At 50.8% G+C, this 13,565-nt stretch overlaps 1 protein-coding gene across 1 annotated transcript in view; it reads left to right on the plus strand.

Annotated features, from left to right (window-relative positions):
• LOC144752375 (E3 ubiquitin-protein ligase TRIM39-like) overlaps positions 1-13,565 on the plus strand; it is a 319,437-nt gene that overhangs the window by 131,877 nt on the left and 173,995 nt on the right. Inside the window, exon 2 of the mRNA XM_078640311.1 lies at positions 11,477-11,572. Within this exon, the coding sequence (XP_078496437.1) occupies positions 11,477-11,572 (96 nt within the window). The remainder of the gene's footprint in view (positions 1-11,476; positions 11,573-13,565) is intronic.

The raw sequence follows: 13,565 nt of genomic DNA on the forward strand, positions 1-13,565 counted from the left end.
AGCCTTGGCCGAAGCCAACCTCGAGGCCAGCCAGGAGGAGATGAAACGCTGGTATGACCAAAACGCCTCTTCCATTGAGTTCGAGCCGGGCCAACCGGTCTGGGTCATGTCCCCGGTCGAACCATGTGCCCTCCAGGACTAGTGGACGGGGCCCTTCAAGGTGGTGGAGCGCAAGAGCCCTGTTACTTACCTGGTGGACATGGAATCCCCCAGGAACCCACTCCGGGTTCTCCACTCCAACCGGCTCAAGCCTCACTTTGTCCGCACGGAGCTTAGCCTGCTGATGGCTACGGATGGCGGGGCCGAAGACGACTCCGAGCCCCTACCGGACCTCCTGAGCACCACCGAGAAGGATGGCTCCGTCCAGGGGGTCACCCTCTCCTCCGCCCTGACCCCAGAACAGCGCCAGGACTGCCGCAACTTGTTGGGACAATTCACAGACTTATTTTCCCTCACCCCCGGAGTCACCCAGTGGTGCGTACACGATGTTGACACCGGGGACAGCCAACCTGTGCGACACCGGGCCTACAGAGTTCCCGACCGAGTTCGGACCTGCATCCAATCCGAGGTCTCCAAGATGCTGGCCCTGGGGGTAGTCGAACCCTCTGACAGTCCGTGGGCCAGCCCTGTCGTCCTGGTCCCCAAGGCCGCTGCCCCTGGCGCCACCCCGGAACTAAGGTTTTGTGTCGACTACCGGGGGTTGAACGCCATCACCTGGACCGATGCTCATCCCATTCCCCGGGCCGATGAACAGATCGACCGCCTGGGGGCAGCCCACTACCTGAGCACCTTCGACCTCACCGCCGGCTACTGGCAGATTGGGCTCACACCGGGCGCCCAGCAGCGCTCCGCTTTCTCAACGCCCGATAGCCACTACCACTTCAGAGTGATGCCTTTCGGGATGAAGAACACCCCAGCAACGTTCCAGAGACTAGTGAATAAGGTGCTGGCGGGGCTAGAAGAGTGGAGGCCAATGGCTATGCCTCAGCCATCAGGGGCCCCAACTGCCTGGTTCAAGCCTCACTTTGTCCGCACGGAGCTTAGCCTGCTGATGGCTACGGATGGCGGGGCCGAAGACGACTCCGAGCCCCTACCGGACCTCCTGAGCACCACCGAGAAGGATGGCTCCGTCCAGGGGGTCACCCTCTCCTCCGCCCTGACCCCAGAACAGCGCCAGGACTGCCGCAACTTGTTGGGACAATTCACAGACTTATTTTCCCTCACCCCCGGAGTCACCCAGTGGTGCGTACACGATGTTGACACCGGGGACAGCCAACCTGTGCGACACCGGGCCTACAGAGTTCCCGACCGAGTTCGGACCTGCATCCAATCCGAGGTCTCCAAGATGCTGGCCCTGGGGGTAGTCGAACCCTCTGACAGTCCGTGGGCCAGCCCTGTCGTCCTGGTCCCCAAGGCCGCTGCCCCTGGCGCCACCCCGGAACTAAGGTTTTGTGTCGACTACCGGGGGTTGAACGCCATCACCTGGACCGATGCTCATCCCTTTCCCCGGGCCGATGAACAGATCGACCGCCTGGGGGCAGCCCACTACCTGAGCACCTTCGACCTCACCGCCGGCTACTGGCAGATTGGGCTCACACCGGGCGCCCAGGAGCGCTCCGCTTTCTCAACGCCCGATAGCCACTACCACTTCAGAGTGATGCCTTTCGGGATGAAGAACACCCCAGCAACGTTCCAGAGACTAGTGAATAAGGTGCTGGCGGGGCTAGAAGAGTGGAGGCCAATGGCTATGCCTCAGCCATCAGGGGCCCCAACTGCCTGGTGCACCACCGCACGACACACATGAGGGCCTCCATGAGCCGCGCAGGGCCTGCAGGATCTCCCAGGCACCCGCGACCAGGACCCAGATCTGGGTCTGGCCGCGATAGCCCCGACACCAGAGTCGTCAGCAAGTCACACGTGGGCAGCACTAACCCTGGGCGTAGTTTGCGTAGTAGCGTTACGCGTAGTTACGCGAAGTGCTAGTTTGCATAATAGCGCTATGGGTAGTTACGCGAAGTACACTTCGCACTACGAGTAGCTACGCGAACTGCGTAGTGCAGTAGGGAAATGCTGTTTGCACTAATTGCACAGAGCCAGATGGTTGTCCGTACTTTGCAATCATTGCAAACGGCATCTTGCACAGTGCAAGCAGTCGTTTTCTGCCGCTCAAGTAGATTTGTACTCGAGCTGCAGCTTTCTCAACACGGACTGGTAGTATCTCATAGCGAGTGGTCGCGAGCATACATGACCACTCGCAATGAGAAACCTGACCTCCCCGCGCTGAGAATCTCGCCAGGAGGTGTATTTTCAACGTTCGCGATCAGCAACTTGATGTTGCTGATTGCGAACGAGGAAATAGTCTCTCCGGTATGCTGTGGGTTTGGGGGCCTCCTTTCTGCGTCAAGATTATAGAAAGGCTGTGGATCGCATCTACACCTGGCTGGTGAACTTCACTCCATTCGCAGTGTTTGCAGAGTTTTCTGCACTCTGCACTAAGTGGAGCTCACGGAGTGCAGAAAACTCCGCTTTGTGATGTGCAGTGGAGTTTTTTCCCCACTTGCGAACGCGAATGGTAAGTTTTCGATCCCAAACGGTAAGTTCACGAGCGCGAGCTTTAGCTCGGTTAGAATTTCTAGCCGAGCAGTAGGAATACCAGCACAAACTGCAGTTCACACTGCACTCCGTCTTCATATAGGTGGAAACCCATGCTTTTGACGGTGGAGGACACAGTTGCAACCCTGCAAAAAAGGTGACGTCCCGCTTTGAAGTTGCAGAGGGCCACTCCTCATGCAATAACCTGCACTTCAATCGCTTTCCATAGGGGTGCAAGGGCTCCTCCATGGAACGCTTTCTCTCGCAGTGGTTGAGATCCCTCCTGCCTAAAGACTCCTTATCCTCCTGTTTCGTGGTGGAGAGAGCCCACAGGGCATTGACTAGGAAACCCCCTCTGGGGGAACGCCCTAGGCCAGTAATTGCCAAGCTGCTGAATTATGTAGACCCGGACACCATCCTTCAATATGCAGGAACCCACAGGGATAAACTGCTCTACGATTCGCAGAACATAATGATCTTCCCACACTACACCCGCCGGCTGCAGCAGCGCCAGTCATTTACAGCCTTCAAACGCAGACTTAGAGAACTCAATGTGCAGTATATGCTGTTGTACCCAGCCTGAATGAGAATAACATATATTTCAAAATCTCTCTTCTTTGATACGCTGGAAGCAATCTTCACTTATGCCGGCGAGACCGTACATCTAAACTACACTCCCCACTGCCTCTGGAGTCTAACTCCTCGCAGGGTACACATAGGAATCGTCCGAAGAGGGTCAACTCCAAAAGGCGGCACTGGTCGAGGTCTAACTGGCGCTCCCAGACACAGGGCAACGAGTCATGAATGCAGTGGGACTGCTTCTGCCTCTTCTGCCCATGGCTTTGATTGAGGATATTTATCACCCCGAAGACTATGGCTCACTTAGAGAACAAATATGGCTTGGGGGCCTTGAGCCACTAACACCCCCATAACAATTATGTTTAAGTTTTGTCGGAAGTTTGGGTTCTATTGGCAGAGGTACCCTGGCAACCCCTGTTGGGGCCTCGGGCTCTCGCCAACCCCAACAGATACTTTTTGTTGGTGGAGGTATTGGGGTGGGGGCTGGGTGGCGGGGATGTTTAGATTTCCTGAACTCAAGTTCTTTTAGTTCACACATAGGCACAGGGAACGCAGTACATTTTCACCCGCTCATCCTAGCTGGGAACCTCCCTAGATGACAGATGACCGCGCACACAAGTAATTCCCTACCTGGGGGTCTGAACTTTATAATGTGGAACATTAGAGGGATGCTCAATAAAATAAAGAGAAGCACTGTCCTTCAGCAAGCCAATCGCTGGGAAGCGGCTATACTCCTACTGAAAGAGACCCATCTACTAGGCAATAAAGCCCCATGTCTTGCACGGTTTGGTTATGACACAGTAGATCACTCAGGGTTCACAGGCGGCTGTCGCGGAACGGCCATTCTGGTGCACCGCAGTATCCCCTTCACTCTGTCCAAACTCTGGTCAGATCCAGGGGAACGATACACCATAGCGACAGGCACATTATACAGCAAAACAATAACCATAGGCAGCGTTTACGCCCCTCCCCCTTTAGGACACACTTTCATTGACAAAATCACACCACTGTGGTGAGAACTCCCGGATGGCCTAATATTACTGGGCGTCACCTGGATTGAAGCCATGTCAACCTTGGACCGCCGACGTGAGTCAGGACATAGGCACCAATCGGGAGAATCCAAACTCCACCAGCTATCACCACACCTGGGTGAAATGCCCGCCACGTTCCTTTCAGCAGTACATTACTCCCTATCCAGATTTGACTACTTCTTCTTACCATGCAGCCACATACATAGAGCCTCACATGTCTATCCTGCCCAGAGGCCTCTCCGACCACCCCCGGATCTACTTAGACTCCACATTGGGCAAACAAACTCCCCCTTCGGATGATGCTTGTCACCCTGGCCCCTCGGCGACCCAGGTTACCAGGACGTTCTCCGACAGGCAATTACAGACTATCTATTGTCCAATTTGGGCACTGCCCCCTCCAGTGTTCTACTGTGGAAAGCCCTTAAACCCACTGTTCCCGGGGTGGACATCAACTTTAGTGCAGGGAAAAACACAAGCGCCTTGCACAAATAGTAGACCTAGAAAATCCAAAGCTGCAGAGACCTCGGGCCCTATACCGCAATGCAGCCTCCTCCAAGTACAACAACAAATTCATTTATTTTACTTATTTTTTGCATTTATAATGCGCGCAGCTACCCACAAAGGGTTTCCCGGCGCTGAGACATTATAGCTGAGCAAAAAGGTATGGAAAGTGAAAAGTAGACACATCATTTCTCAAAAAGCCAGGTCTTAATGTTTCTTCTGAATCTTGCATAATTGTCCTCTTTACGGATGTGAGAAGGGAGTGAGTTCCATAGGGTGGGCCCTAGATGGGAGAAGGACCTCCCTCCCATTCTTGCCAGTTTAACTCTGGGCACCCCAAAGTTGGCTGCTGATAGGGAGCGCAGATTTCGTGTCGGAAGGTAGGGACTGGCTAGCTCTTGCAGATATTTAGGTGCCGTACCGGCTTTAATCCTGAACATGTAGCTCAGGGCTTTTAACCTAACCCGGTTCTCGACCGTGAGCCAGTGAAGTTCCCTAAGGTGTTTCGATACCCTGGCGGTTTTCGGGATTTTACACAGTAATCTTGCGGCGCAATTTTGGACAAGTTGCAGGCGTCTTAGGACCGCCTGATTTGAGCCCAGGTAAAGGATGTTGCTGTAGTCAAGCCGAGATGTAATGAGTGCATTGACTACGGTCTTCTGGGTAGCAGGGGGCAACATCCACAAGATTTTACGCAGCCATTTCATGATGGTAAAGCATAGGCCGACGACTTCATTTGCTTCTTGTTTCATAGAAAGTGCATTGTCGATGGTAACCCCCAAATTTCTAACTTGAGTGGCTGGTGTGGGGAGGTTGCCTAAGATGGGCGGCCAGTGGGAAGAACTCCATAAATCTTTATTTTTCCCTAAAAGGAGAACCTCAGTTTTTTCCCATTAAGCTTCAGCTGGTTGTTAGACATCCAGCCGAAAATTTCTTGGAGACCGAGTTTAAGTGGGGAAGGGGCAAGGGGATCGGCTTTCGATAATAAAAAAATGATATGCGAATCGTTCGCATAAGTCATTAAGGAGAGTCCAGACCTTTCTGCTAGATCAGCCAATGGGCGAAGGTAAAGGTTAAAAAACAAAGGGCTCAAAATCGAGCCCTGGGACACTCCATGTGGGGAGCTAAACGTATCGGAGCATGCGAGGGAAGAAGCAATCTGAAACGTGTGTTTTGAGAGGAATGACCCAATCCATTCCAATGCTGGACCCCCGATACCATTTCTCCTGAGCGTGGCCAGTAGATTATTGTGAGAAATGACATCAAAGGCCGCACTCCGATCCAGCAGAATGAGTGCGACCGTTTGGCCATCATCTAGGAGTTTCCTAATCCTCTCAGTTACTCCTAGAAGAGCAGTTTTGGTGGAGTAGCCTGCCCTGAAACCCGATTGAGAGGGGTGTAGGAGGGAATTGTCTTCAGTAAATGTGGTGAGGGCTGAATGGACGTGTCTCTCAAGGATCTTAGAAAAGACCGGGAGAAGAGATATGGGCCGATAGTTAGCTAAGATCTCAGGATTGGCTGTTGTTTTTTTTAATAATGGGCTGGGACAGGGAGGGAACCGTAGAGAGTTGGAGGGAAGAATTCAGCATGTTGGCAATGATGCTTAGGGAAGGATTGTCCAGTTGATTTAAGACACTAATGGGAATCGGATCGCGAGGGGAGCCTGACTTTATGGATTTGAGGAGGGACCTCAGAGTCTCGAGGGTAATAGGAGGCCAGTGTTCTAACATACATCCTTCTGTTCTCACAGGAGTGGAAACTTCTTCTTGTAGGATGCTGACTGGGATATTCTTATTGACGTCAGTGATGATTTTCTCAATTTTTTATGTGAAATAGACGGCCAGATCTTGGCATTGTTGAGTGTTTAATGGACAAGCCGCAGCAATGGATTTTTCCCCCGCCAGTTCCTTGACGGTATTAAAAAGCGTCCAAGCCATATTGGGAGCTGAATTAATAGTATTTGCTACGTAGAGGGCTTTGGCTTTGATGCAGGCAGTGTGGTAAATATTCCTAGCTTTTCGATATAACTCTTTTTTTTATGGGGTCATAGTTTTTCCGCCATTGCCTTTCAAGCGCTTTGCACTTAGATTTTTCCGCTGTCAGAGACTCACTAAACCACGGAGCTGGGGGGCGGTGAATATTACTCTTAAAGTGGGAAGGAGGCAGACCAACATCTGCTGCGTTCCCAAGTCACGTGTGAGTTGCATGGGCAATACTTTCCATGTCGTGGCCATGGACAGGGTTTTTTTTGGCTAGGGTAATATTCAATTCTTCAATGTTCAACATTTTCCAATTTCGCATGAAGGTGACTGGACGGACAGGGTGTGAAAGGGGGAATGTTGCTAATGTGAGGTTAAAAAGAATTAGATGATGATCAGACCAAAAAATAGGAGTAGTGTTAAGCCATTTTAGTTCATGCAAATTAGAAAAAATTGGGTCTAAAAGGTGCCCTGCTTTGTGAGTGGGGCCTGTATTAAGCAATGTCAAGTTCAGAGCTGTAGGGTCGTCTAAAAGGTTCACACAGGAGACATTGGCTAAGTCATCAAGGTGTAAATTAAGATCTCCTATCAATGAGAAGTTTTTGGAGGAAAGGTGAAAGGGTGTAATATAGCTTGCTAAATTTGCGGCCCACGAAGTGGCATTCCCTGGTGGCCAATAGATCAAAAGACCGGAAAATGTAAAATTGGGGTTAAGGGAGATTTTAAAAAATGCGGCTTCACAATCAGGGATGTCAACTGTTTTGAGGCTACACGTGAGATTCCTACAGTAAATGATTGCGATGCCCCCGCCTACTTGCCCAAGTCTGTCCTTTCTAACAATGGCATAATTAGGAGGGAGAGTAGTAGCCACGTCAGGCCCTGCGCCATCATGGAGCCAGGTTTCAGTCAAGAAAATAGCACTGGGTTTCTTATCCAGTAATAATTTGAAAATGTTGAGTTTGTGCTGCGGTAAAGAGCGGCAGTTAACACTGTAGAACATAAACTCAGACATTTTCTGTTTAGAGGGGTGGCCCTGCTTGATAGTACCGTCGCTTATCTCTGGATAAGGTTGAAAATTAGTGAGAGTAAGCGCGCATTTCGGACAGGAAAGGTTACCAATGTGAGATGGCAAAAGTGTAGTGCATTCAACATTTTTCATTGGACGAAGGGCCCTTAGCTGCTCAGAGGTCATCATACCTGTATTTGAGGGGGCTGATGTAGCATAGTTCTCTGCCCTGTGACCCAGCCTGGCCCGGACGGGCCCAGACGGGCTGGTCTTAGGCTCGTCTTTGGCACGGGTTCGGCGCGGGCGCTGCGTGTACTCGCTGCGCGTCATAGAGGGCATCAGGCTTATGTAGAGGACGGGCTAGTCATCAGCTCCGCCTCTAAACGCTTGCCCATCAGTGCCTGCCCCGGCCTGGAAACCGGAAGAAGGTCCTGCCCTGCACCCTCCACACAAACAAGCCTAGCTCTTGCGGTGGAAACGGGGTTACAGGGGTAACGAGTGCCTCAATGGTAAGTGGGTGTAAATGTAATTCCAAGGCCAACACACAGTGCAATTTTAAAATCAATCATCATCTCACTAATGAGATGTATGAGATCTGGTTAGCGACCCAACATAGGTTTTATCAATTAGGGTGACAAATCAAACAAAATGCTTCATTGTTTTGTGTCAGGCGGCGATGTCCCCCGCCTCGGTGTCGGCACTGCGAAACGCGGACAGAGTCCTTTGTACTACCCCGACAGTCGTCCAAGGGCCAACTATGCCTCCTTATACGAGCAGAAGGAACTCCTATCACTCGTGACAATAGGGGAATTTCCAACAGACAGATCACCCAAAAATATCCCAGACCACCTGCGCAACCAGCTAGATGCCCCCATTACCACAGAGGAACTTGGTGCTGCTTTATCCAACATGCACGCCGATCGCACGCCTGGCCCCAATGGCTTCCTTAGTGACTTCCTAGTGACACATGGCGCAGCTCGGCCACATCTTTTGGATACACTCCATGAGGCTCTGGAGCAGCACATCTTACTTCCTGATTGGTGCCATGCCGAGATAGTGGTGTTCCTTAAACCAGGCCAACCCCCAGAAGAACCATCTTCTTACCACCCCATCCACCTCCTAAATTTGTACCCAAACTGATGGGTAAGGTCCTTGCTGACCGCCTTCATACGTGTATCCACAAACTGATCCACCCCGACCAGGCCAGCTTCATGCTGCACCGGTCTACCCAGCACAATATTAGGCAGGTTCACAATGCCATTGTGAAGGCCCCGGAGCTGGGCTGCCGTGCGGCCATTCTTTTGGCTGATATAGATAAGGCGTTTGATTCCCTGAGTTGGACATCCTTTTTTCAGCTCCTCTGATCTCTCAACTTTGGCCTATACTTTTTGTCTTACATACAATTATTACACACAGAGCTCTCAGCCTCTGTGCGAGTAGCAGCCTTCCGGTCCGCACCCTTCCCAATACGTCGGGGTTTTAGGCAGGGTTGCCCCCTGCTTTCACTGCTATTTGTGCTCACCACAGAGCCCTTAGCTACATGGGTGCAGCGGGACCCATTAATTTGTGGGTATGAATGGTCACAAGAACATTCCAACAGAATTGCGCTATATGCAGACAAGGTATTATTATTTTTAACCGATCCCTGATTTTCCCGATACTTTGGGTGTTTGGGGAGACCTCCAGCCTTGGAGACAATCCAGCGAAGTCAGTGTTATTTCCAGTATGCGGTCACCATGGGCGCGTCTCCTGGGCTTCGCAGTTCTCTCACGCAACCAAGGGCTTCAAATATCCGGGGGTCTTCATCTCACCTGTCCCACGATATCTTTGGCATATAATATCAATCCATGCACGTGGTTCACCCAGGTTAATGCACTCCTTAACAATTTCCTATGGGGAGGGGGCATCGCCCGTGTTGCACTACGAACCTGCACCCAGTCGACGTACTGTGGCGGGATTGCGGTGGCCGATATATATGCCTACTATGTAGTATCTCATCTGTTGAATATCAACGAGTGGTGGTACAGCTCATACACCGATCCAGCGTTTGCTGTGAAGTGACCTGCAATAAAGGGTACCCCCCCTTGAGCCTCCTCCACAGTCGTAAAAACCTTGACCACTCAACCCCCATCTGCAGAACGGTCATCCAGCTCTGGCGTTATATCGTGAATAAAATGGGCTGGAAAGGGCGCCTGATGCAGACAGCCATTCTGTGGCAGGGTACCTAACTGCGACCTGTTGCCAGACTTCCAGGCTTCCGAGCCTAGGACCTCATTGGAATCAATACTCTGAGTGACATTCTGCTGGGACCCACTCTCAAATCGTTTCAGCAACTGCAGATAGAATTCCACTTGCACCGGACGCAGTTTTACAAATATCTGGAGCTGAGACACGCCCTGACTCCCCTAATCTGCTCGCTGGAGGTCTACCAGAATTTCACACCCTAGAGGGACGTTTACTAATGGGGGATCTTGGCACGCATAAGATCCGGCAAATCTACCAGACACTGACTACCCATATCCAAACCACAGTACAAAAAACCCGAGATGCGTGGGGAGCCGACCTCCCCGACCTTACAGACGATGCCTGGACTGAGGCTCTAGCTAGTCATGAGTTGCTACTATAACCAGATGTTACGAAAATCAAAGAGGGCCTTGACTCCTTACTCTGGAAGGCTGAGTCCAGCTATACTAATCAAACAAAACAAATGCCAATCCTGGGGTTTTGGTTCCAAAGACACTAGAGTTTCTAAAACAAGCTGTTTTGATTCAAACAACAACAAATGCAAAATACAAAAAAACATACAGTTATATATACATTATATGTATATATAACTGTATGTTTTTTTGTATTTTGCATTTTCCATGCACGTAAAACAAGGTGCTTACAAGAAAAATGAGATTGTTATAAAAAAGAATAAATGTATCTAAAATATTCACAAGGTTGTTGTTGCTTGAATCAAAACAGCTTGTTTTAGAAACTCTAGTGTCTTTATAACCAGATGTTACAGCATAATCCGTATTAAATACCTCCACTGAGCATACTACACCCGCTCCCCCTTCTGGAGGATGGGCGTTATCCAGTCCCCCATATGTCTCAGATGCGGAGAATCGGAGGGGACCTTCCTACACACGGTCTGGAGCTGTGGGGCAATGTAACCATTTTGGCATGCCTGGAGCGGGTCCTGTACTGGCGTCTTCCATTTGATCCTAACCTTTTCTTGATTCACAGCACCGAAGGGATAGGGGGGAATCGCTATAAACAACATCTACTATTTTTGGGCCTCACACTTGCCAAGCGGGGCATTGCCCAAACGTGGAAGGGTACCTCCCCTCCATCAATGGGTGGCTGGAGAAAGGTTGCAGACAAATGCATGGAGGCTGAAATAGTGTATCAGGCATGTGTTTGTCCACGAAAATATGGCCTCACTGGGCAACATACCGCAGTAAAGACTTGCCTTCCATCAGACCCTCCCTAAACGAGGCAATCAAATCAAACTGGACCAATATTTAGGTAAGATGAGTCGCTCTGTCATCTAAACATGTACACCTGAACATTTTACTGATAGTGAAACATATCGTAACCTGTGCCAAGTTTAGTTATTGGGCATGTATGTTCACAGGCAATGTTGTTTGAATATAATTGGTACCATCTCATATAAACTGTATCCAAAATGTGTGCTTCGAGCACCGCCTGCTATGTACCGTTAAAGTCAAAATGTATTAATAATAAAAAAAAGACTGCACTCCATATATCTACACTTATTTCTTACACTTTCATCTCTGCAGGTAAAACTTCAAGAGTGGCTGCTTCTTCTGAAGAAAGAGGACAAATATTTTCAGGAGTCTAAAATCAAGGAAAAACAACAGTATCAAACCATGAGGGTGAGTGGCTGCAGTGAGTGCTGTGTGTCTGTGTATGTCCCTGCCCATGTCTTTTTGTGATCTCTTAGAGTTCAAGAACACAGAGGCTGATAAGTCACTCTACAAACGGTGTCGTGGTCCCCATCAAATGAATATACTGACAGGAGTCACTGCACTTGGATATTGGGAATGCATTCGGCCAAGGGTTCATCCTAAAAAAATCATAAAAGCAAGAATTACTCTTCAGATACTAAGGTAGTACTTACACACTCACACTGTGTGTGTTAGAGTATGTGAACAGGTGTGGCATTATCTGACTGTGAGTACGTGCCAGTGTGTGTGTGTGTGTGTGTGTGCGCGCGTGCGTGTGTGTGTGCGTGCATGTTCACACTTAGACACATGTCTAAGTATTTGTTCAAGTATGGATGGCCCTGGAGTTATCTGATGGAGTGCATGCATGTCTGAGCATCTCTATATATGTCTGTTTTTTGGGCTTGGATTAGTGCTTGTGTGTGTCTGCATATGTATATATAGGTTTTGAGACAGAGTATGCAAATACATGTGTGTGTCTGTGTGCATGTGTGGTTGAGAGTTGTGTATGCTTTAGTCTGTGGGTTTGTACTCACGTATGTGGATGCTTCTATGAGTTTGCGTATTACAAGGTGTGATATATGCATACGTCTGGAGTTACACAACCATGAGATTTTATATGCATCTTTGTGTGAGTGTATATATATGTATGGGTGTGTAATTCTGTGCCTGCATGGACTGAAGATATCCATCTGTGAGTCTTTACAAGGTTTGTGTGTGAGTGTGCACATTAATGTGTGCATTTGTATCAGTGTGTACCTCTGGGAGTGTGTATGCATGAATCTTGGGTTATACATCTGTGTGACTGTTAGAAAGGCGGTCCCTGGGGAGGGGGGCAGAAGATGTCTGACTGACCACCCCGAGTCCCAGCTCTCCGTATGGAGTTGGCCGAGCGCCGTCGAGAGGCCTCATGGGTGAGGCTCCTCTCCTAGAATCGTAACAGCAGAGCAATCACACCACTACAAAGGGACACCACACAAGAGGATAACTTCTTAGAATCTTTATCGGTAATAGCGATGGGTTCTCTCGGTAATATGTACAAACGGATTGAGGGATCCTTAAAGTCTCGGTAATGGAGGAAAAAGGGGTAGCGGGACAGTCTTAGGACCAGCAAGGTCGGGCCGCGGCAGCGCCAGCAGGCTTCAGAGATGGTTTCAGCGAGGTTGGGCCGCGGCAGCGCCAGCAGGACTCCAAGATGGGTTCAGCGAGATTGGGCCGTGGCAGCGCCAGCTGGACTCCAAGATGGGTTCAGTGAGATTGGGCCGCGGCAGCGCCAGCAGGCTCTGAAGATGGTTTCAGGGTTCAAAGCAGCGAGTTCTTCTCGGGGTCAGCCACGACAGCGTCAGCAGGGCTCTCGACTCCAGGATACAACTCCCGACCCATTCCAGAGGTGCCCCAGATATAGGTCTAGAGTCCTTTGATGCCCGGACCCTCGCGCCTGGGGGGTCAGAAGGGCCGGGATGAGAGCATCCAGACACCCAGCAGGGGGGTGGAGCCAGCGCCCAGGGAGTCCGGGTGGCGATCAAAACCCGGCGTCCGGGGACGGCTGGAGGGCCATCGAAACTCCCCTCCTCCTTGATCCGTCAAGTGACCGCTTTACCACCTGGTCGGATCATGGTGCCTCGATGTCGGGGCTTCGCTGGGGTGGTGGCCGGGGACGGGCCGAGGCCACGTGGTCAGGACGTGGAGGGTCCAAGATGGAGTCAGGGCCTGTGAGGGTGGCCCGGGCGTGGTCTGGACCAGCAGAGTGGGGCGAGCAGGGGTTGCCGGGTTCTTGAGGGGGAGATCCGGGGGTCGCCAGGAGTGGCGGCTCTCGTTGAGGGTTGGAGAGGTAGCTTCGTCGTGGAGGACAGGGGTCACTGCTGTCCCGGGCCCGCCATGCGGGGAGGAGCGGAACCACGCCACGAGGCCCGGTCCAACACAC

This window comes from Lissotriton helveticus, chromosome 5_1, assembly GCF_964261635.1.
Source record: "Lissotriton helveticus chromosome 5_1, aLisHel1.1, whole genome shotgun sequence".
In the NCBI taxonomy this organism is placed as follows: Eukaryota; Metazoa; Chordata; class Amphibia; order Caudata; family Salamandridae; genus Lissotriton; species Lissotriton helveticus.